This window comes from Barbus barbus (genome assembly GCF_936440315.1).
Source record: "Barbus barbus genome assembly, chromosome: 18".
Classification (NCBI taxonomy): Eukaryota; Metazoa; Chordata; class Actinopteri; order Cypriniformes; family Cyprinidae; genus Barbus; species Barbus barbus.
The window spans coordinates 14,645,370-14,669,908 of NC_136746.1; the positions used below are offsets into that span (position 1 = coordinate 14,645,370).

Here is a 24,539-nt window from a genome sequence, read left to right on the forward strand (position 1 = left end):
ATATATATATATATATATATATATATATATATATATGTGTGTGTGTGTATATATATATATGTGTGTGTATATATACACTGCTGGTGGAGTTTATGGTTGTGAAGTGTCGACCGTTCTATCTGCCGCGGGAGTTGACGGTCATTGTTATCGTTGCGGTTTACATCCCCCCCGTGTGCAAACGCTAAGGACGCGCTTCGTGAACTGTATAGTGCCATCAGTGAACAACAAACAAAAAACCCCGACGGCTTTTTCATCATAGCCGGTGACTTCAACCACGCAAACTTAAAGACAGTTTTGCCAAAGTTCTACCAACATGTGAACTTTGCAACAAGGGGAAACAACACACTGGACTTTGTTTACACAACAGTTAAGAACTCTTACAAGGCTGAACCCCGCCCCCACCTCGGGTACTCCGACCACATCTCTGTTATGCTAATCCCAGCATATAGACCACTTCTCAAACTCACCAAACCGGTTGAAAAGCAGATCACAGTATGGCCAGACAATGCCACCTCAGCACTGCAGGACTGCTTCCAGGACACAGACTGGAACATGTTTAAAGAGGCAGCCACCTACAACAACCACACAGACCTGAATGAGTACACTGAAACTGTGACTGCTTACATCAAAAAGTGCACTGATGATGTGACAGTCACCAAGACCATCACCACACGTGCAAACCAGAAGCCATGGATGACAGCAGAGGATCGTGGGCTGCTAAAGACCAGAGATGAAGCATTCAGATCAGGAGATAAAGCAGCCCTCAAAACAGCAAGAGCCAATCTGTCCTGTGGCATCAAAAAAGCAAAACGGTCATATGCCCAAAAAATCAACAACCACTTCACAGACAGCAGAGACACACGGAGCCTGTGGCAAGCCATTCAGACCATCACTGACTACAAGCCCCTGCCACAGGCCTGTGATGAGGACACATCCCTCCCCGATGCACTCAACCACTTTTATTCACGGTTTGAAATGCAGAATGACACACCTGCACAAAAACTGCCCACACCTCCCAACGACCGGGCGCTCTGTCTGTCTCCAGCCGACGTAAGGAAGACCCTATCTAGGATTAACCCACGCAAGGCTGCGGGTCCTGACAACATACCTGGCCGTGTTCTGAGAGACTGTGCTGCACAGCTGACAGATGTCCTAACAGATATCTTCAACACCTCGCTGAGTCAGGCAGTCGTCCCCACGTGTTTCAAATCCACAACAATCATACCGGTACCAAAGAAATCACCTGTGTCCTGTCTCAATGACTACCGTCCCATAGCACTGACTCCAATCATGATGAAGTGCTTTGAGAGGCTAGTCATGCATAACATCAAAACCAGCCTCCCCAACACACTCGACCCGCTCCAGTTTGCATACCGTCCAAACCGCTCTACGGACGATGCAATTTCCTCCACCCTCCACCTGGCTCTTACCCACCTAGAAAATAAAGACTCCTATGTTAGAATGCTGTTCATTGACTTCAGCTCGGCATTCAACACAATAATCCCACAACAGCTCATAAATAAGCTAAACCTGCTGGGCCTTAACAATTCCCTTTGTAACTGGATCCTGGACTTTCTAACTGGAAGACCTCAGTCAGTCCGTGTCGGCAACAACACCTCGAGCACTACAACACTGAGCACAGGTGCCCCACAAGGCTGTGTGCTCAGCCCGCTGCTCTTCACACTGCTGACCCACGACTGCACTGCCAAGTTCAGCTCCAACCACATCATCAAGTTTGCTGATGACACAACAGTGGTAGGTCTCATCAGCAACAACGATGAAACGCACTACAGAGAGGAAGTGGCACAGCTGGCTGAATGGTGTGGCACAAACAATCTGTCCCTCAATGTGGAGAAGACAAAGGAGGTTGTGATGGACTTCAGGAGAAACTCCGTTGACCACCCCCCACTGACCATCGACAGCTCGACTGTGGAGAGAGTCAGGAGCACTAAATTCCTGGGGGTGCACATCACAGAGGATCTCACCTGGACCACCAACACCATGTCACTCTCCAAAAAGGCACAACAGCGCCTAAACTTTCTCCGCCGGCTGAAAAGAGCAAGTCTCCCTCCACCCATCCTCACCACATTCTACAGAGGCACCATTGAGAGTGTGCTGACCAGCTGCATCACTGTCTGGTACGGGAACTGCAGTGCTGCTGACCGCAAGACCCTCCAGCGGACAGTGAACACAGCTGCAAAGATCATCGGTGCCCCTCTCCCCTCCATCCTGGACATCTTCCTTACACGATGCTCCAGCAAAACCAACAGCATCGTGAAGGACTCCACCCATCCCTCCCACAGTCTCTTCCAGCTCCTACCATCAGGAAGACGGTACCGGAGCATCAGAGCCCGCTCCGCCAGACTGCTCAACAGCTTTTTCCCCCAGGCTGTGAGAGCCCTGAACTCAAACCACCCTGCCCCCCTCTGAAACCCCATGCAAACCCCTACCTCCTGAACATGGACCACCCCCCACCCCAAACCGTACCACACCAAAGAAAAACTGTATGGAACTTTATTTATTTTTTTTTTAATTTTATTCTTATTTTTCTTTACACTATGGACACTCTCCTCTATGTGCACTATGGACACTTACACTTTACACTATGTGCACTATGGACACTTACACTTTACACTATGTGCACTATGGACACTTACACACACTGCTGCGTGTGCACAATCTCACAAAAGACTCAGCAATATATGTATGTTTACATGCTCATGCACTACAAATCATCCTGCACTGTTCCCCAACCAGCTGCTGACTCAAATGTCTCTCTTTGCACATGTACAGTATTTGGGAAGCATTCGTATAGTTTATATTTTTTATCTTCTATTTTTTAGTTTGTATAGGGTAATATTTATGTGAAGCATTCGTATAGTTGTATTTTTTTATCCTTTTATTCTTTTAGTTTGTATAGGGTAAATACTTTATATATATATATATATATATATATATATATATATATATATATATATATATATATATATATATATATATATATATATATATATAGTATACTTATAGTTAAATCTGTTAGTAGTGTATAGGTTTATAGTGTTTTTTACTTCATTGTTGTATGACTGTATTTATGTAGCACCGTGGTCCTGCGAGACACGACATTTCGTTCCACTGTATGTCCCCACATGTAGCGGAATGACAATAAAGCTCAACTTGAACTTGAACTATATATGTGTGTGTGTGTGTGTGTGTATATATGTAAATGTGTGTGTATGCGTTACTTGTCATTACTTTTTTTTTTATTTAATTTAATTTTGCAAACAAATTTGTCTTCATCATGCAAACTGCCTTTCTTGCACTTAAATAGGTTTTTAATAAATAAAATATATAGCGACTATATATTTTAGGAAGAGTAGTGAGTCCCTCAAACAGATCATCATACTTGGGATCTTTTAGCATCAAGAAGTTTAAAAACTGCCGAGTTACAATTCATTTGGTGAAATGTCTGATATTGTCTATGGAAGTATGTGGTTTCTCATAGCGTTAGACTCTCAGCCACGTGGCTAATCCCGCACTCAGCATTACTGGGGTATTGTCCAGGAATCCTAAACGTTTCCGTCCTCCTTATCCTCCTCAGTGCAGTTCTCCAGGTCCATCCTTCATCTCCCAGACCTGGCCAACACATTTCACTCCAGTAGCTCACAATGCCACCCCCACTGGATGCTCCGCATTCTCTTTAATAACCTCACTATGAGCTAAAGAGAGAATTAGCTCTGATCGGCTCAAAGCATGTCTATCTGGAGGTCATATAGTATGTATGGGCCATTTGCAAATGAGGGGTTTTCTGCTCATCCTGGAGGATAGTACCAGGTGACGGCACACTGGGACAGCCACCTGAAGGCATCAAAGCCTCCAGACACATTAGAAATTCACAGAGTGTTTGCTAATGAGCAGCCTGCTCCTGGTTTAGTTTGCACTAGTGAGTGGGCTTAAAGCAATGAAGCTTGATTTCAGTTATATATGTCGGCCAATGTCAACCTCAAATATTAGTGACTCTTGGCATGTGTTTGTTTATAGGCTTCTGCGGTGTGTCTTCGAGCACCTGTGTCAGAGTCCCTGTCCAGATTACAGCGGGATCAACTCCAGAAGTTTGCACAATACCTCATCAGTGAACTCCCACAGCAGGTGAGACATGCATTATTTATTAGTTTTTATAAATTGTATAGATGGCCTCATTGCTCATGGCTTCTCTGAGCTCCTAAGTTTCTTTGCATGGCTCTAAACTGTGATGAAGTGCACACAGTGGCCTCATTGTCCTTATTAGGGTGTGACGGCTGAGATTTCTTACAGTTTGGTTTGTATCATGAATCTGTGGTCATGGCTTTGGTGTGGTTCTGTAAACGTTTATGAGGCAGATAACAATAACTAATAATATTTAAGTGTTTATTGCTAATTGCTAATGTTTTTTTTAAGAAAATATACATGATTTAAGAATCACTAATGTAATCACTCATATATAACATTATATTAGACATTTTTGGTTTATCATTAATGTTTGAAAAAAAAAGTGCTTTTTTTCAAACAAGATGTTATTTAATAAGCAATAAAGCACACATATTATAAAATAAAGGTTACAAAACTAAAAATATTTAAACTTTTTTTTTTTTTTGTAAAATATTTTTATATTAGGTATGTCATATATAAATGGTTAATGTAGTATATTGACGGAATCTCACTTCCTTTTCTTCAGTAAGACCAACATTTTTCTTTTTTTCCTGATGATTTGTCTGTAATGATACATTAATTTATGGCTATGTGATTCGCTTTGTATCTGCAGATATTGCCGACAGCTCAGCGTCTTTTAGATGAGCTTCTGTCCTCCCAGTCTACCGCTATTAACACCGTGTGTGGAGCCCCGGGTATGGACTGACCTACAAACCACAATTAATGAATTTCTAAATTTCTCATTCTCTGTGAAGGCATGTGAACCTTGTAAATCCTCATTTTTATTTTCTATCGATTGGTTTAATAGATCCTACTGCTGGCCCTTCAGCCTCTGACCAGAGCACCTGGTATCTAGATGAGTCTACCCTTAGTGACAACATAAAGAAGACCTTGCACAAGTTCTGTGGCCCATCACCTGTTGTGTTTAGGTAAAAGCAGCCGGTCTGGTTCTACCTATATTGTTCTGAAGAAGAATTCCCAAACAGGCATGCTTGAGCAGGTTCCCTATGGGGTGCTTTTTCACAGATTTTGTTTTGTTAAACCTATAAAAAAAAAAAATCACTTGGAAAAATTAAAAGCAATCTCAAATTTGCAATGGCTTTAAAGGGCATATTGCAGGTTAGAGACTCCAGTGAGTCGATGTATTGAAAAATACTGTAGGAACTAGATTTTAAAATATACTTTAAAATACGCTATTAAGGCTTCTGGAGTTGTTTTTGTGAGAGAATTTTACTTCCGCATCTGAAACGCGCCAAAACCGGAAGTGACGCATCAAAAGGGAGAGCGGTCCATTTAAACCATAGGAAAACAATGGATCGCAATGACAGTTCGGACGCTGAGGAAATTTTAAATGTGTATTTACACTCGTATGACGGACCACAGATAAAATTATGAGCCTGCTATGCAGCCAAGAGAACAAGACAGGCCAGGATTAGACAGAACAACGGTCAGAGGAGACAAATTGAGTTGATGTGAGGAGAACAGGGCAGGTGTTTGGTGAGAGATCAGCGTTCGCTTACAGATATACACACGTTAGCTAATGTAATCAGGCAATAGCAATGCTAGTATTGGTCATCTGAGTTTGATACTTACCAGTAATAGAAACTAATCTATTTTTAATCACTGCAGGAGAGAGAGAGATAAACACATTTTTGATTCATAGGTGCTTGTGTGGGAAATGCGAGGACATGGTCACAGCTGAGGAAAGTCAGTGCTGCAGGGAGTTAGATACGTTACATACTGGGTCTTAGTGGAGAATGTGACCCCCACACTTGATGTGCAGTGTCTGACTCTACACCCAGGCTTTGAGGCTTGCTGTCTGAACCCATATGTGCTACAGATAGCCTATATGCACTTCAGACAGGAGCATAGACCTCTCCAGGCCAGCAGACACATGTTTTAAGGCAGAAATAATTTATTACTCTAAGCTAAATACTTGTATACATATATAAATACATAGTTAAAGATTTTAATATTAAAACAGTCTGAATAATTTTGATTCTCAATTACAAGTTAACTCTATTTAGGTCATGACTACCTATAAGTAACACTTTTTGAAGCCATTGGTTTAACAAGATCAATAATGATAGCATAGAGACAAGTTGTCCGCTGGGCCTATGGTGCATGTGTTGTGTAAGCCATTAGAAGATAGTTTACAGAGGAAGGAGGACTTTATAAAGGTTTTGAATGGCCCCATTTTGTTGACAATCAATAAAAAATAAATCACAATCAAGCAGATCTGCATTTATGGTTAATTCAATTCAGTTTTATTTATACAGCAATAAATCATAAATATTATTTCATAGCACTGTTAATACCCAACTCAAAACACAACATTTCAACTGTTAATATATATATGTAGATGTACCAAACATCTATTACCAAAAGAAATACCATCTGACCCATTTAAAAACATTTAACAATCTTTCAGTCTGGGTATCACACTAATCACATCTGCGTCTTCATTAGGAGTGGAAGCTGTGGTCCAGTAGAGGTGGTTCATAACAGCTGGCCTCCACTGCACCGGATCTTCACACTCTCATCTCACAAAGCCTTATATAAACACCACATGACAAAAAATGACCAATTAGCTGTGCAAACAATGTCACTAAGCTGTCACTAGATTTGATGGTAATAATATTAGCAAAATGAGGTTAACTTACCAGTTATGCCTTCTCATACGGTAACGTTTTTACACTGTTTTAAATATATAACGATATTGCCAATGCTTACAAGCTAGCTGCGGTGCTTTACAACAACTTATACACATCTCGTTATGGCTCATTATTTAAATTATGATGTTCACTGATTTGGTAGTTAACAAATGTTTAAAAAAAACAAGACTTACGGTGCACAGTTGACATTTTTGTGGAGCTGCATCTCTGCCGGATCCGTGAGCATCATGTCTCCCGCCGGCGGCCGAACACAAGCTGACCGGGACCCGATGAAGGTGCTGTGTGCACCGAGTCTCACTAAGTTCTTGCTTCAGCATCTCGTGTGAAACTCATATCGCCTAGATGATAATCCTCCGGTGTAAAGTGATCGTTAAGTTACACACCACCGCGGTGTTTGAAGCAGATGCATTAGTGAAGTCCAGTCTCTTCAGCTGCACTAACGCACCGAGGCCCGGAAGAGGCCGTCCTATTTCTTGTTAGGAAACCTGTGGACTCGATGTCCTGACAGGCTGGAGTTTGTGCAACCTCCACAAACACAATTTACCATGACAATGATAAATTGAAATAAAAATAACTACCGAAAACGCACTGACTCGTGCGTGCTCAAAGCAGAGTCCGGCACACGACTCCCTTATGTGACGTAATATGGGGCGATGTTGAAAAAAAGCGTTTTACTTTACTTACTTTTTACTTTTGTCATTTAGCAGGCGCTTTTGTCCAAAGCGACTTACAAATAAGAAAAAGTAACTAAAACTAAAAGTTACAACTCTATAAATACTATATACCCACATATGTAAGAAAATAAAGAAATTAAATTAAATTTTGAAGTTTTGAAGTTGAAATTTATAGTATCCATATAAGTTTTTTGAGAACTGTCAAGGAAAGCCTCAATTTTTCATCTAAATTTGTGCCCTTGCGTCTTGTAAAACATTTTCAAATCCTGCAATAACGGTTCATATGGTATTTTCATACAAGGTTATATATTCTTTAACACTTTAACACATTTGGTTACTTTTTTTTTTTTTTTTACGTGTGTGGATGAAAATGAACAACAAACAGATGGATGAGCAACAGACAGAACTAAGTGTTGTTTTTGTCTCTTGTTGTTCTCAGTGATGTGAACTCCATGTACCTGTCATCCACTGAGCCTCCGGCAGCTGCTGAATGGGCTTGTTTGCTGAGGCCCCTGCGAGGTAGAGAGCCAGAGGGCATCTGGAACCTTCTGTCCATCGTCAGAGAGATGTTTAAGAGGAGAGACAGCAATGCTGCGCCTCTGTTAGAAATCCTGACCGAACAGTGTCTCACTCATGAACAGGTACAAACCTAACTTGGCCACACTTCACACACCAGGGTGACAGATTCATGTGTAAACACTTGTGCCTGCATTTAACCACTTAAGCTCTGGGGCGTTTTTGGGGATTTTCGCCTAAATTTGACATACTCAAATTCAAATGCTTACCCTCCACGCATACAAAGGAGGAAATGAAATAAAATGGTTTCATTTCATGAAACCCTTTGAACTACAAAATATGAGTATAATTCTTTATAAATAGCATTATATATGTTTCAAATATTACAATAAACACAAAAAAATAGGCGCCTTTTTTTTTTGTGTAGAAATTCTGTTATTCAGGATCTATTTGGTCCTGCTCTTTGTAACTTACTTTGTTTGATGCCACTAGATGCCAAAATGTACCAAATCATTTTTCAAATAACCGCTTCCATACAGCAGTTACTGCATCATAAATGAAGCAAGTGAAATTGTCCTGTTTTGCATCTACAAGTGTCATTTTGAGTTTCCTTTGCAAAAGCAGGCTATATAAAACGCATTACACCCAGAATCCTATTTTACTATGTGCCATAAGCACTTTTCTTGATTATAGATCAAATTGTTTCATTTTTATTTTTCTCTAAGTAGTATTGTACAAAATTGCATAAACGAATTGGACCAAATTTCACATTTTGTGTTTTCTACAAAGTTTAATTCTTTCAGGAAACACAAGACCGTATAAAATATCTAGTCTATCACAATCTAAAATAGAATCCACATCATCCATCTTTATATTATTTAATCTATGTGCATTCTGTATTGTTCTTCTGTTTGGAGCCTCACCTGAGCTCTACATCACCTTTGACTCATCTGCATGCCTTTTGAAGATGAAATAACAGGCTTTCCGTGCTGCTCCGGCTGTCTGTGGCTGCTCTCTGGTTGTCAGAATGTCAAACAAACAAACTTTTCATCCACACTGCACTTTAATAATCTATGTATATTTACTGAAATGCATACTGTACTATACTTTTCTATCGATACGGAGTTCATAAGCTGTGCTATCATGTCTCACAATAAAGATTTTATCAAAAAACGGAGCAAACGCGCTCACCAGATACGGCTGATCGTTCTTCATTATCGTTCTCCTCGGCGCGGCTGATCTTCCTTCATTATCTATAACTATAATTTTTATATCCAAAGATTGCTTTATCAGCAATGTCGATATGTTAGCCTTCCACAGTGCCATTCCCATCTTTGAAACAGTCCAATGAACTACATTTCCCAAGCAGAAACCAGCCTGCATGCTGACCCGGTCACACACTCTAGCCCCAAGCGCACCCTCCCCTCTGCTGACCCAGAGGTGTCAAGTTTCACACCTAGAGACTGATATCTAATCTGACATACTGAGCAGCACAGAGCAGCGCAGAGTTGTAGATTATCAGAGCAGCTTCACCTCTTCAGGATCTCTTCTTTCAAACGAGACCATTTTCAAAGCTGAGAAATCGTTTGTTCCAGTCGCGCACCAGATGCACTTTTTGCAAAACACGCGCTCTCCAAAACAAAAGCGCATCTGGTGCGCGACTGGAACAAACGATGATTTCTCAGCTTTGAAAATGGTCTCGTTTGAAAGAAGAGATCCTAATTTAAAAGATAATATAGAGTTTGCGGCTGACTGAAGCAGAAGTACGAGTAGGAAAATGACAAAAACACAAGTTAGTGAAAAGGTGAGAAATTTGACATCACGATTCTATTGAAGATCATTCGATCTGTGATTGTCACACAATGAAATATAGTATAGATTCCTGAGAATGAGAGCATTTCTTGTGATATGACTTTGACTATTGTGAAAAATATAAAAAATACACATTCTTAGGAAAAATTGTTCGTTATTCAAAAATGTGTGTGTGGGACGAATACATTTCTAAGCTTAATTTGACTGCTTTATGTATCATAAAACCAAAAGTTATAGTATTCCTTGTAAAGAAGAGACTCTAAGCTTTTAAATGATACAAGGAAGGCTATGTAAATGAAGCTCCAATTTTTTTTAGTTGTTCCAATTTTGGACCCGTACAGGTCCGCCGACTTTATTAAACCATAGCAAATTCATAGGAATGGCTACAGCCAAACGTTTGTGAACACCTTAAGGGCCAGATTTACTATCAGCTTGTGCCAGCGCAAACCCTCATTTGAGGTTAAAAATTACTGTCAGGATTTACTGAAGACACAGTGGAAAATTAGCTCTGAAAAGGTGTGTTATTTTTGCGACTCACCTGATTGAATATGCATTTGTTGGAGTTTCCCTTTCGATTGGTAAATTTATGGGAAGAGAGCATTTAAATTAATTACACAACATGATTTACTATGATTTGTACTCGTCAATTCACTAGTATTTTTGGCATTATTTAACGGCCAAAAAAAAAAACTTGTCTTAAAGCAGGTGATAATATGCGCTGGTCATTATGGAAATGAGCAGTTGCGTCTTTGTTCTTTAATGTGCACCTTGTCATTAAATTACCAGCAGAATTTTCCCCTCCCATCAGCGCTTTTATGGAATTGTGTTCTAATGCTAATCTGTATATATATATATATTTTTATTTTTTTTTTTTTTTTTTTATAAAGTATCCATATAACTTTTAGACTTAGTTGTGTTTTTGACTGTATCTGATTAATATTTGTTTGGAGGTGAGTTTTAATCTGACTTTGTTCTAATGATAGTCTACTGCCCTCTCTGTATTTCCTCCAGATCATTGGCTGGTGGTATAGTGTGAGGACATCCGCCTCTCACAGCAGTGCTAGCGGGCACACTGGTCGCAGTAATGGCCAGACAGAGGTTGCAGCACATGCGTGTGCCAGCATGTGTGATGAAATGGTTGTCTTATGGAGACTGGCAGTGCTAGACCCTTCCATGAGTCCCCAGAGGTGAGCAAGTTAGTAGACCTGGTTAGGCTCTAAAGAACTTGTGATACATATATGTTGTGACTTTGTTCTATAATACCTTAAGATTTGTGGCTGTGTTTGTCAACACTTAGGTAAGGTAATGTTCTTTCACTTATTCACTTATTTGTGACTCCTCAGGCGTTTGGAACTTGCTGCCCAGCTAAAGCAGTGGCATCTGAAGGTAATAGAGATTGTGAAACGGGGGCAGCACCGCAAGTCTCTTGACAAACTCTTCCAGGGCTTCAAACCAGCTGTGGAGTGCTGCTACTTCAACTGGGAAGTGGCCTACCCTTTACCTGGAATCACCTATTGTAGCGCAGATAAGAAAAATGCCTCATTTTGTTGGGCCAGGATGGTGCAGCAGCAGAGGGGCGCTAAAGCTGGGACCAGTGGGGAACCAGGAGAAGGAGCTCACAGTGGAACATCAGAAGGTACTTCCTCTGAACACAAGTCACGGAGCAACTCCCATCTTCCCCAGCAGGAGGTGGCTGTCCGCCCTAAGGAGACCATTGTGGGCAAGAGGAAAGGAGTGTCTGGTGTGAACAGTGGAGGCGTGCTGGTTTGTCTAGGTGGAAGGGTCTCGCTCTCACTTCAGGAAGGAGGTAAAGGCATGTATAAAGCTAGTAGCTCCTCCCCATCAGCTGGTAGTAAGTCCAAGCTTACACAGAGCAGCAAGGGTTCATGTGGAAGTTCGAGTGGCGTCAGCGGGAAGCACCCCAGTGCTAAACGGCGAACTAGCAGTGAGGACAGCTCTCTAGAGCCTGATATGGCAGAGCTGAGTCTGGATGATGGCTCCAGCCTGGCGCTCGGAGCAGAGGCCTCCAACACCTTTGATTTCCTTCCTCCTCCGCCGGAGATGTTGCCCTCACCCAGCCCTCTTCTCCGAGAGCCACTCAAATACAGTGGTACTGCTTCAAAAGAGCGTGCTTTTGAGACAAAACGTGTGCTGCCCTCTGCTGCTGATGCCCATGCCTGCTCCATTGCAACTCCAGTAGTGGTAGCTATGGAGAAAGAGGTGGAAGTGGAGGCAGATCTGGATGAGAATGGAGGAGAGGAGGACCCTGTAAATGATACTCAGCCCTCTGCATCGCTCCCCAGTAAGGCTCAGCAGGGCTGCAGAGAGGGAGATGGGAACGGGGCTTCAGGGGCCTCGGGACCTCAAGCAGCCGAGGCAGCAGCAGGAGCAGATGCTGTGGGTGAAGATGACTATCAAGCATATTACCTTAGTGCTGCATCAGAAGAGGGAGCAGATAGAGGGGTTGCAGACAGCAATCATGAAGAAGAGCCAGACATCTTTGCTGGGATTAAACCTCTGGAGCAGGAGGGCAGGATGGAGGTGAAATCTTTTTTTTTTTTTTTTTTTTCTCAAACACATTGTGCTGAAAAGTAGGGTGTAAAATTAAGACTCCGCAAGAGCTAAATGTGACCATGTATCTTCTAACTTCTAACATAACTTGTCTCAGTGGAAAATTTATGTACTTTATCTGGGATGCATAAAATGTTTTTTTTTTTTTTTTTTTCGCTCTATTTGGTGACACACATGGTCTATTGTTTGTGTTAATTCAGAGAATTATTTGTAGAAATGTTTTTATAAAAGGATGAGATGTTGGCTGTTTTTTAATTTAGATTTTAATGCCTTAAATTCAGCATTTGTACAGTTGTAAAATACATAAAAAATGGCTAGTTAAAAAAGCTAATTTTGGACTTCTATTTTATTCTTTATTATTTAATTTTCTTTTATTCGGATTTAATTTCCCTGAATTTTAAAAGATGGGAACGGGCATAATGGTATAATGGTGTGGTATCAATGGTATAATGGTATCAATGGTATAATGGTATCAATGATGTAATGGTGTGTTGCAGATACTGTTTGCATGTGTGGAGGCTCTCTATGCTCATGGCTATAGTAATGAAGCATGCCGATTGGCTGTTGAACTTGCTCGAGATCTGCTGTCTAACCCGCCCGACCTAAAGGTGGAGCAGCCACAAACAAAGGTACCAGAACAGACTTTTTCTGTGTTTTCCCTGAAGTTTTACCTGTGACATCATGCTGGTGCTCACTTTTGATCTCTCACTGTTTTGTGTAGGGTAAAAAGAGTAAGGTGTCAACCAGTAAACAGACGCAGGTGGCCACTAACACCTTGTCTAAAGTAGCCTTCCTGCTGACTGTGTTGAGTGAGAGGCTGGAGCTCCATAACCTGGCATTCAACACTGGCATGTTCTCCCTGGAGCTGCAGAGACCACCAGCTTCTACTAAAGCTCTGGAGGTAAAGCAGAAATTACATTCATCCCATACACCTGGTTGATCTGCTAGTATTAAAATGTAGTTTCTTGTTGGGGTTGTGACTGGTTTGACTGATATAGGAAGTCTGTAATGTAATATCATTAACATTAGTAAATGGGACACAAATTGTTTAGCCAGAGAGTTTAGCCAGATTTACACTTTGAAACCGACAACAAACTAAAAATGCATTATGTTTTGATGCCTTATTTTAAACGTGTCCAGTGAAGCATTTTGAGTGTCATAATTCTGAGCTACTATGCTCTTGTGTTAGGTGAAACTGGCATATCAGGAGTCAGAGGTGGTGGCTCTGCTTAAGAAGATTCCTCTAGGTCTTGTTGAAATGACTTCCATAAGGGACCGAGCAGAGCAGCTCCGTGATGGAAACTTCTGCGACTATCGACCGGTTCTGCCCCTCATGCTGGCAAGCTTCATATTCGACGTACTGTGCACTCCTGGTAAATCGCACATCTACCTTTTCCCACCATTTAAAAAAAGCGTTTTCAAATCCCCATGCTCATTTTTCATATTTTCTTTTGTATTTTTACTTGCCTGTTGCAGTGGTTTCTCCCACGGGCTCTCGACCTCCTAGCCGGAACCGTAACAATGAAATGCCTGGTGATGAGGAGCTGGGATTTGAGGCAGCTGTAGCAGCTCTTGGTAAGAATCAATTTATGTGAAAAAACACAAAACCAACCTGCACTAATGTGTTATGTTTTGGATATTCTCTTTCTGTGTTTCAATTGTCTCATTTTCTCTTTTTCTCTCTCTCTGTTTTTTTTAAGGTATGAAGACAACGGTCAGTGAGGCAGAGCATCCTCTGCTATGTGAAGGCACACGGAGAGAGAAAGGAGACCTGGCTCTAGCACTGATGATCACTTATAAAGATGACCAAAGCAAGCTTAAAAAGGCAGGTGTTTGAAGTTATTCATGTAATATACCTAAGCTGAAGTTACAGACCTCTGAAGCCAAGTGATGGCATAGTTTGTTTTTAAAAATGTCTCAAGCTTACCAAGGCTAGTCAATCAGCAATACTGTGAAATATTATGATTAGGGCCGGGACTCGATTAAAAAAATTAATCTAATTAATTAGAGGCTTTGTAATTAATTAATCGAAATTAATCGCATTTTAATCGCATATAAATATTTGACCTGAGAACAGTGAGAAGTAAGTTTTTTTTTATATGGATTTTTACATTTCCCATCCCGTCCATGTTCACTGCGGTTTGTTTTTGGCTGTTTCTCAATATGCGTTCTTCAGCTATTTTTTTTTTTTTTTTTTTTTGGATTCTTGCTGAATTTTTCTCTGGGTTTTTTTTTTTTTTTTTATTATGAAAATCAAAAAATGTACAAGCAAAATAGGCTTTAACTGAACAAACTTAAGACATAGAAAAAAATCACAATTTCAGATACAAGGCAGACACAACTAAGTTATTTACATTGTACATCATTAACATCAATAATTAAATATGATTTAGAAATAAACTAAATAAATAAATAAAACAAATAAATAAAAAGAAAATACAGAAGGGGTTACAATATATTATGAGTCACTAAATTGGTTGAAAAAATTAGCTAATGTAATAGCTTTATTACTTTCAAGTGTATGTAGAGAAGAAGCAATAATTCTAAGCTCATTTATGAAATGAGGTATGCGTTCTTCAGCGATCTTGCGTCCTTGTGTTCTCGTTCTACGTCATCATTAACCGTCGAAGTTCAGTTCCAATTCTCAAGAACGCAAGCATAGATATATATAGAATGACAACGCAAGTACAGAGGATGCATGAAAGTGCCCGGATATGTTCTTGAAACTGAGGATGCATCGAGTGCAGACTTGAGAGAATCGAGCCGTTAGAAATCCCAGAAAACGCTGTGGGTGGCCGGTGTACGGAAGCCTGTAAGCTTTAAAGTCGCTCTCACAAATACTTAACGGCTCTTCAAGTTGAAAGTAAACATTTATCGTTTTGTTTTGGTTAATTTTAATAAAGTTATAAGACCCGGAGAAAGTCTGCATTTTTATTGGCATATTAAAATGAATCTGAACAGTAAAACATATAACGCTGTAAAATAAAACAATACAATTATATGAAAGTAATATCTATAATAGTATGAAATGTTTTAATAAGTTATGACATTTTGTAATATTTATTGTTCATTGGCCGTTTCTTATGCTGAGACTATGCGGTCAGTTAAGCAGGACATCTCAGTTCTCATAAGTGTGCGTTCTGTGTTCTCGCGTCCTTCCGAGTTCGTTCTTCCAAGGAAGCCTGGCAAGACCGGTCTCCACGAGAACGCAAGTCCGTTCTTTGCGTTCTTGGAATTCTGAACGCTAGTTGGTGCTCCAGTATAATCGGTCCGCCGAAACTCATCCAGTGAGAAACGTTCCGTGGTGCAAAAATAAGTGCGATTAAAATGCGTTAAAAAAAATTAACGCGTTATTTTTGTGTAATTAATTAATCTAAATTAACGCGATAAAGTCCCGGCCCTAATTATGATGACTAAAAATAACGTTTTTATTTGAATATATTTAAAAATTATATTTATTCCTGTGATGGCAAAAGTGAATTTTCACCTGCTGTTACTCACTCCAGTCTTCAGTGTCAGAAATCTTTCTAATATGATAATGTGATGCTGAAGATAAGATAAAATGACATGAAATACAGAATAAAAGTATTACTTTTCTTAAAAATATCTTACTGACTTTTATGTACATGAGTTCTTCATATTAGCTATTCCTTTAAGACATCCATACTTATGCTGAGTCTTAGCCATGGTATCATTTTTAAAATGCAGTGCATGCCTTAAACTATTAATGTTTATATCAAACACTATTAATGTTTGATATTATCCTTGTGTAGATTCTGGACAAGCTCTTGGATCGTGAGAGCCAGACCCATAAGCCTCAGACTCTGAGCTCGTTTTACTCTAGCAAACCAGCCACCAGCAGCCAAAAGAGCCCATCTAAACATGCCACCCATGGTGCTAGCGGAGCCATGGGTGGAGTGTCAAAGCATACCCCTTCAGCAACATCAGCTGCTGTGCAGGGCGTTACTGGAGGGGGTGCGGCGGTGCAGCAGGGCAATTTGGTGGGTGGTGGAGTTCAGAGCACAGTGACAGGAGACGGCATCGCTGACAACATAGATCAAGGTGAACAACTTCCACCAAAGTATCACGAGTAGACACTTAAATGTCAGAGGGAAATTCAGTGCTGAAATGTTAATTCCTTGGGTCCTTGTGGAGTTTGTAGTGACCCAGTTTAATTTTATCTCTCTCATACTTCTTGTTTTGGCAGAGGGTGCACAGTCGACCTCCTGTGAGCAGCAGAGCGAAGCTGCGCCCTTCAAGCCTGAGGGCACTGTGCCCAGTCGTCTGGCACTGGGGGGCCGTGGGGCATACGGCACGCGCTGCTGGGGATCACCTGTACGGCAGAAAAAGAAACACACTGGTGAGAGACAGTGGGTTTGTTGCTTACACAGAAGAGAGCATTTAATGCATTTATTTTTGTCACAAGAGGTTAAATATCACTCCAAAAATTCATACATATTCACTTACAGGTACATCTAAAAAAAAAATTTTATATAATAAAAAAGGTCAATATTTTGTGTCACTCATTTCAGAAAGTGAAACCCATATATTATATAGATTCATTACACATGAGTGAAATATTTCAAGCCTTTATTTCTTGAAATTTTGATGATTATGGCTTACAGATAATGAAAACCCAAAATTCAGTGTCTCAGAAAATTAGAATATTACATAAGCATAAATGTCAGGCTTCTGAAAATTATATTAATTTCTATGCACTCAATACTTGGTTGGGCCTCCTTTTGCACGAATTACTTCATCAATGCGGCGTGGAATGGAGGCAATCAGCCTGTGGCACTGCTGAGGTGGTATGGAAGCCCAGGTTGCTTTGATAGCGGCCTTCAGGTCATCTGCATTGTTGGGTCTGGTGTCTCTCATCTTCCTCTTGACAATACCCCATAGATTCTCTATGGGGTTCAGATCAGGCGAGTTTGCTGGCCAATCAAGCACAGTAACACCATGTTCATTGAACCAGCTTTTGGTACCTTTGGCAGTGTGGGCAGGTGCCAAGTCCTGCTGGAAAATGAAATCAGCAAATGAAGTGCTCTAAAATTTCCTGGTAGATGGCTGCGTTGACTGTGGACTTCAGAAAACACAGTGGGCCAACACCAGCAGATGACATGGCAGCCCAAATCATCACTGACTGTGGAAACGTCACACTGGACTTGAAGCAACATGGATTTTGTGCCTCTTCACTCTTCCTCCAGACTCTGGGACCTCGATTTCCAAATGAAATGCAAAATTTACTTTGATCTGAAAAGAGGACTTTGGACCACTGAGCAACGGTCCAGTTCTTTTTCTCTTTAGCCCAGGTAAGATGCTTCTGACGTTGTCTCTGGTTCAGAAGTGGCTTGGTAGCCCTTTTCCTGAAGACATCTGAGCGTGGTGACTCTTGATGCACTGACTCCAGCTTCAGTCTACTCCTTGTGAAACTCTCCCAAGTGTTTGAATCAGCTTTGCTTGACAGTATTCTCAAGCTTGCGGTCATCCCTGTTGCGTGTGCACCTTTTCCTACCCAAATTCTTCCTTCCAGTCAACTTTGCATTTAATATGCTTTGATACAGCACTCTGTGAAGAGCCAAATCTTTCAGTAATGACCTTCTGTGACTTACCCTCTTTGTGGAAGGTGTCAATGATTGTCTTCTGGATCATTGCCAAGTCAGCAGTCTTCCCCATTATTGTGGTTTCAAAGAACAAGAGATACCCAGAATTTATACTGTACGGATGGTCATTTATTGAAACTCAAATATAAATATTCTAATATTTGGAGATACTGGATTTTTGACTTTCATGAGCTGTAAGCTCTAATCATCAAAATTAAAACAAAATCTTTTGAAATGTTTTACTTGTAATGAATCTAAAATATATGAAAGCTTCACTTTTTGAAATGTTACTAGAAAAAAAATAAACTTTTTCACAATATTCAAATTTTTTGAGATGTAGCTGTATTAATCCGCTAGCCTTTATTTTAAAATATGATGCTTCCAAATATATTATATTATTTCATGTATATTACTAATTTATTGACTTTATTATTTTTAGCTGTGCATAAAGACATTTGAGAGTGTGAGAAGGTCATGTTTCTTCTGACGTGTTTTCTCAGGCATGGCAAGCATTGACAGTAGTGCTCCAGAGACCACCTCAGACAGCTCTCCTACCCTCAGTCGACGTCCACTTCGAGGTGGTTGGACAGCTGCTTCCTGGGGGAGAGGCCAGGACAGTGACAGCATTAGCAGCTCTTCCTCTGATTCACTTGGCTCATCGTCATCCAGCGGCTCACGCAGAGCTGGAGGAGGAGCCAGAGCCAAGAGTACTGACACCAGCAGGTGAGACAAGTCTGTGACCTTTTTACCCTCACTGCCCCTTTTGAGGATTTGGTCTCATTTTTTGGGAGCTTGTTAATTAGGATCTCTTTTTGAGCGCTCAGCAAACAATTAAATCTCTAATTCAGTAGATTCTCTGATCCTCTATGTCTACAGTTTGTCATGCATTACCTCTTTCCCTTTTAGGTATAAAGGCCGTCGGCCTGAATGCCACGCTCCACATGTGCCCAACCAGCCATCTGAGGCAGCTGCCCATTTTTACTTTGAGCTGGCCAAGACTGTGCTGATTAAAGCTGGTGGAAACAGCTCCACCTCCATTTTCACTCAACCCTCTGCCAGCGGAGGCCATCAAGGACCCCACCGCAACCTGCATCTGTGTGCCTTTGAAATTGGCCTGTATGCCCTCGGCCTGCATAATTTTGTCTCCCCAAACTGGCTGTCAAGGACGTATTCCTCACATGTATCCTGGATTACAGGTGAGAGATGATTATGTAATCTGCAGGGATCACAAACTTCAATATGATTTATGACTATCCCCTTGAAATGCAAATGTAATCTTTAAAATTCATAAACCTGGCTTCAGAGTATCAACTCAGAATGAAAGAGTACTATAGTACTGTACTTCAGTATATTAAAAATGGATGGATAGGTAGATATAGATTTGGGTGGATTGCGATAGATGGATGGATGGATAGATGGATGATATTGTTTCAGCTAGAAATAGGTAGATAAATGGATTGGTATATAGCTATGGGTTGATATATGTGACCTTGGACCACAAAACTGGTCATAAGTAGCACGGGTATATTTGTAGCAATAGCCAGCAATACAATATTCCAAAAATCATCAGAGAGAGAGATAGATGGATAGATATGGGTAGAAATAGATTTAGATGCTGGATATATATGGATTGATGGATATATATTGGTTGATAGATATATAATATATGGATGCATAGAGATAGATGAATAATGCAGTTAATACAGTATGCTAGAAAATAGGTGGGCAAACCTGCCTTTTGTTTGGTTTTAAATTCTTATGTCTTGTTTTCACAGGCCAGGCCATGGAGATTGGGAGTGCTGCCCTCAACATTCTGGTGGAATGCTGGGATGGGCACCTCACGCCTCCGGAGGTGGCGTCACTCGCTGACCGTGCATCACGAGCACGGGATCCCAACATGGTGCGTGCTGCGGCAGAGCTGGCCTTGAGCTGCTTGCCTCACGCTCACGCCCTCAACCCCAATGAGATTCAGAGAGCCCTGGTGCAGTGCAAGGAGCAGGTATTGTCCAGCACAGCCTACTTTCATTGTACATCATTATCTACACATTTTTACACTAATAGCATCATAATCATCTGCTTGTTGCCTTTAAAGAACACTTCTCTGTGTTGGTATTTTTGTTAGGATAATGTGATGCTGGAGAAAGCTTGCATGGCAGTTGAGGAGGCTGCAAAGGGAGGCGGTGTTTATCCTGAAGTCTTGTTCGAGGTGGCTCACCAGTGGTATTGGCTATACGAACAAACTGTGGGTGGAGGTTCTGGGGCCCAGAGAGAGGGGTCCGGCCGCTGTGGCGCCAATGGTGGAGCACGAAGAACACCACCCGAGGGAGTCTGTGGTATCCTGGATAACACGGGAGTCTTGGACTCTTCAGGTGTCGCAGCTGTAACTACAACAGTGACTGCAGCCGCTGTAGTTCCTGTCATTTCTGTTGGCTCCACCATCTACCAGTCACATGCGCTGCCGGGCTCAGCCATGGCACACGCGCAAGGCCTGCATCCCTACACCACCATCCAAACCCATCTGCCCACCGTCTGCACCCCGCAGTATTTGGGCCACCCCCTTCAGCACATTCCCCGTCCTGCTGTCTTCCCCGTGTCTGGGGCGGCCTACCCACAAGTATGAGCTCTCTTTCTTTCTTTGTGATATGATTTATGGGTTTCAGTTATTTAGCATTTTATTTTAGTCTAATATTATTTGTCTGCATTTAACTGAAGGCGATGAATGCTAAATTTAAGCACTAATGCAGACTCTTACTTGGCAGTCAGTGATGCATAGTGCCACATTCCTGGCAGAATATAAATGGAAAAACACTCCTGACAGTCTGTTTATGTGTATGATGATTTTTACAACTGTTCTCTTGGATTAACTTTATTTTGTGGCTTTTTAATTTTTTCAACGGCAGGTATATGACTCGAGGAAGACGTATCAGCCTGGTTTTAAGAGCGTCTGTTTGTCTTCTCAGGGAATGCACCCTGCTTTTATTGGTGCTCAGTACCCTTTCTCTGTGGCTACTGGCCCTCATCCTCCTATGGCAGCGACCGCTGTCACTTTCCCTGGAGTCCCAATGCCGTCCATGACTCAGATCGCTGTCCACCCATACCATACCGCAGAGGCAGCCCTGCCTCTTAGCACTACTGTGGCAGGTAAGAACGACAAGTTAGATTTCAATTCCATCTTAACATGAAGACAACTTTTTGGGCATATTATCAAATGTTATTTAGATGAGGGCTGAATAAATGCGGGGTTTTTTACTTTTACAGCAATGTGCCAGAAATGAATAGTACTTTCATCTGATGTACTTAAAATTATTTATACTTGCATGAGAGAGTGAAATCAGGCCTTTTAAATAGCAGTTTTATTTAGGGATATAATGATTAACTGCGAGCCGGTTGACAATCGATTCATATGTGACGATTCAAATCGGTTGAGATGCTGAACAAATCGTGATTCAATTAGGGCAGGGGTGTCCTGGAGGGCCGGTGTCCTGCAGAGTTTAGCTCCAACCCTAATTAAACACACCTGAAATAGCTAATCAAGGTCTTACTAGGCATACTAGAAGCTTCCATGCAGGTGTGTTATCCACAAACATTTTTAACTAATAGATAATATTGTATTTTTGAACAGTGTTCCAACAAAAGAATCATTTATTCAATTTTATGTATATTTTATGTTTTGTTCATAGCTCATTCATAAGGAATGTAAATGGCCTCAGTGTATTTGCTTTTTCAAAATGACAATACGGCCTTACAAAGACAATAAGCAATAACCACCACCAAAAAAAGTTGGCTTTAGTGTGGATTTTGTAATTTCCTCTTGAGCATAGAACCTTCTGTCATAGGACAGGCCACAGTCTAAGAGACTCGATGTCTCAAAATTACCTTGGCATGATGGAATAATCAGTGAGGAGATATTAAAATTCACCAGGAATTGTTTTAGAATTGGCTTGTGACTCCTTGAATCAAAATTGGATATCATTGTGAGATGCCCAAGATTCCCACTCCTAATTATCAGACACTTTCAGTTGTGGAATAATATTTATGGATGACAGATATTACATGTATAAATATTAAATTTTTAATTTACCTATCAAAAGTGACTTAAAATGAGACGCATAAGCAATTTGCCAGAGGCAACAATATTCATAGTATACAATAAATGCTGACAAATTGCTTTTGTATCTCATTTTAAGTCACTTTCAGAAAGGTAGATTATTAAACAAGCTAAAGCAGAGGTGAAGTGCAGAAAAGAAGAGATTTTTGTGTTTGTGTTTGCAAAGCTCTGCAATGGCACTGAAAACGAAAAGATCACACCTCTAGGTGAGAATACAAAATTCAAGGCCAGTGAAATGATTATTTAGTGCACCTTTAGTTCAGTGTAGAGAGGAGTTTGTTACAGTTCTTACCAGTTAACAAGAGATTGCTGGAAAGCCAAGCTCTGAGGCATCTTGCCAATTTATACAAAAATACCATGAACATCCTCTCACATTTTTTTTTTTTTGCCCAGCAGGAGTACACTCAGGCTCTGCCATCCAGGCCATTCAGGGGGCTTCTCTTCCAGGACTCCCATCCCAGCCTGCCTCATTGGTCAGCGCACCCTTCCCTGTGGAAGACGAGCAGCACAATCAACCAATCAGCCAGCAGGGCCTGCACTACCTCCACTCGGCCTACAGAGTCGGTAAGGATGCCTGATTTCTAATTACATAGAACCTTTAGGGCATGGCTTGCCTGTCCTTATGTTGCTGTTTTGCACCCAATAGGATCCATCTGGTCCTGAATTGTGGTGATTAATTATCAAGAGAGGTGAGGGAGAGATCGTTGAGTCCATGTTGCAGGACTGACAAAGAACTCTCACAGTGAGAAATATTAATTAAGGCATGATTTCAGTTATTTCAGTACTCATAAGTCCTTGAGAGTAGGACGTTGGGTGCATGTGTCAATTCAATACATGATACAGTACAGTGTCGTACAGAACAGAGTGTTGATGGTGAAATCTTCCTGTCATCATTTAGGCATGCTGGCCTTGGAGATGTTGGGAAGGAGGGCCCACAACGATCATCCAAACAACTTTTCCCGTAGCCCCCCGTACACCGAAGATGTCAAATGGCTGTTGGGCTTGGCTGCGCGTCTTGGTATGCCCACATATTTTTGTAATATGTCTTTTAGGAAAAACAAGTCAATTTCTTGTTACCTGCTGCAATAGCTGGAAGTAGACTGTAAATGATGTGTTGGCAGTTTACCTTGCCTTCAGCGGACAAGAGAGGAGAAGTGATTCTACAGTGAGATTCCAGCAGAGTTATTGACATCGTGATGTCTTTCCTCTTGCTCTGAACTTTATCCCATGCTGATCAAAGCATGCTGCCAGTTTTCATGGGTCTAAATGTTACAATTGAAAATGTAGCAGTAGACAATATTTTGCCATGTTCAGGTTAGGCATTTTATGAAATGGCTAGTTTATTTCTTGTTGCTTTGCTAATGTTCCCCACTGGAATGAATGAATAGCTTAAGCAGACGGTAATGATATAGACCTCCACATGCTTCCTTTAAAAGGATTTTGTGGGTTAATTACTTGCATTTTAAACCGTATTTGCCAAGCAATGCAAACACTAGTACAGACTGTGTAAGTAAACTAACAGCATTTACCCTTCCTTCATCACTTCGCCAACCCTCTGACTTTCAAAAATCCCACTTTTTGTTCCAGATTCTCCACTTGCTCTGGAACATTACAAACACAAACAAGTGTGGTGAAACATCCAATTTTCTTTTTAATACTAAATGTCAGCGCACATAAATTGCAAATTGACAAATGAAATTTCAGGGCTGTTGATTGATCAGAATATTTAATTGCATAATGCTTTCATTATGCTTTCATTTATTGTTAATGCTTTCAGTTCCAAGATAACAGGCCTTTGTGTGCTTTATTAAGTTGAAGCACATCTACTTTTCTAATTTATCTTTTTGTTTGAACATTTTCGGTTTTATTTTTGCACTGAAATGTAGAGAATATTATTGAATTTTATTTAAAAATGACATTTTATTATATTTGGATACAAGTATATTTACATTTACATTTAGTCATTTGGCAGACGCTTTTATCCAAAGCGACTTACAATTGGGGAATACAAAACACGATTCATCTTGAAGAGGCAATCAGACAGAGGAAGTGCTCGTAACACCAAGTCTCAGTCATTGTTCAAATAAGTACAAGCTAGTAAGGGAGGGAGAGAAAGATAGATAGGAAAGAGTAAGTTTTTTTTTTTTTTGAGTTTAGGATGAAGTCAAGTAGTGCCGAAAGAGATGAGTTTTCAGTTGTTGCTTGAAGATTGACAGGGATCCAGCATTCCGGATTGGGGTGGGAAGTTTATTCCACCAGCCAGGAATGGTGAACGAGAATGTTCTGGAGAGTGATTTTGAGCCTCTCTGTGATGGTACCACAAGGCGTCGCTCACTAGCAGATCTCAAACTTCTGGAGGGGATGTAGGTTCGTAATAGTGAGTGGAAGTAGGAGG

At 40.9% G+C, this 24,539-nt stretch overlaps 1 protein-coding gene across 6 annotated transcripts in view; it reads left to right on the plus strand.

The window, feature by feature from the left end:
* LOC306884338 (zinc finger SWIM domain-containing protein 8-like) overlaps positions 1 to 24,539 on the plus strand; it is a 48,205-nt gene that overhangs the window by 14,658 nt on the left and 9,008 nt on the right. Inside the window, exons 5-25 of one of the 6 annotated variants that reach the window (XR_013785432.1) lie at positions 4,039 to 4,146; positions 4,799 to 4,880; positions 4,994 to 5,114; positions 7,974 to 8,175; positions 10,874 to 11,049; positions 11,206 to 12,403; positions 12,931 to 13,062; positions 13,155 to 13,334; positions 13,623 to 13,806; positions 13,910 to 14,008; positions 14,134 to 14,258; positions 16,207 to 16,495; positions 16,641 to 16,793; positions 18,537 to 18,759; positions 18,943 to 19,232; positions 19,812 to 20,035; positions 20,159 to 20,650; positions 20,937 to 21,177; positions 22,541 to 22,708; positions 22,791 to 22,833; positions 23,043 to 23,162. Coding sequence is in view for 4 of the 6 variants with exons in the window: in XM_079440110.1 (XP_079296236.1) it covers positions 4,039 to 4,146; positions 4,799 to 4,880; positions 4,994 to 5,114; positions 7,974 to 8,175; positions 10,874 to 11,049; positions 11,206 to 12,403; positions 12,931 to 13,062; positions 13,155 to 13,334; positions 13,623 to 13,806; positions 13,910 to 14,008; positions 14,134 to 14,258; positions 16,207 to 16,495; positions 16,641 to 16,793; positions 18,537 to 18,759; positions 18,943 to 19,232; positions 19,812 to 20,035; positions 20,159 to 20,650; positions 20,937 to 21,177; positions 22,538 to 22,708; positions 23,043 to 23,162 (4,810 nt within the window). In the remaining 2 variants the exon portion in view is untranslated. Of the gene's footprint in view, positions 1 to 4,038; positions 4,147 to 4,798; positions 4,881 to 4,993; positions 5,115 to 7,973; positions 8,176 to 10,873; positions 11,050 to 11,205; positions 12,404 to 12,930; positions 13,063 to 13,154; positions 13,335 to 13,622; positions 13,807 to 13,909; positions 14,009 to 14,133; positions 14,259 to 16,206; positions 16,496 to 16,640; positions 16,794 to 18,536; positions 18,760 to 18,942; positions 19,233 to 19,811; positions 20,036 to 20,158; positions 20,651 to 20,936; positions 21,178 to 22,537; positions 22,709 to 22,790; positions 22,834 to 23,042; positions 23,163 to 24,539 lie in introns of all 6 variants that reach the window. The other 5 variants (XR_013785433.1, XM_079440113.1, XM_079440110.1 and 2 more) reach the window with 5 other exon arrangements.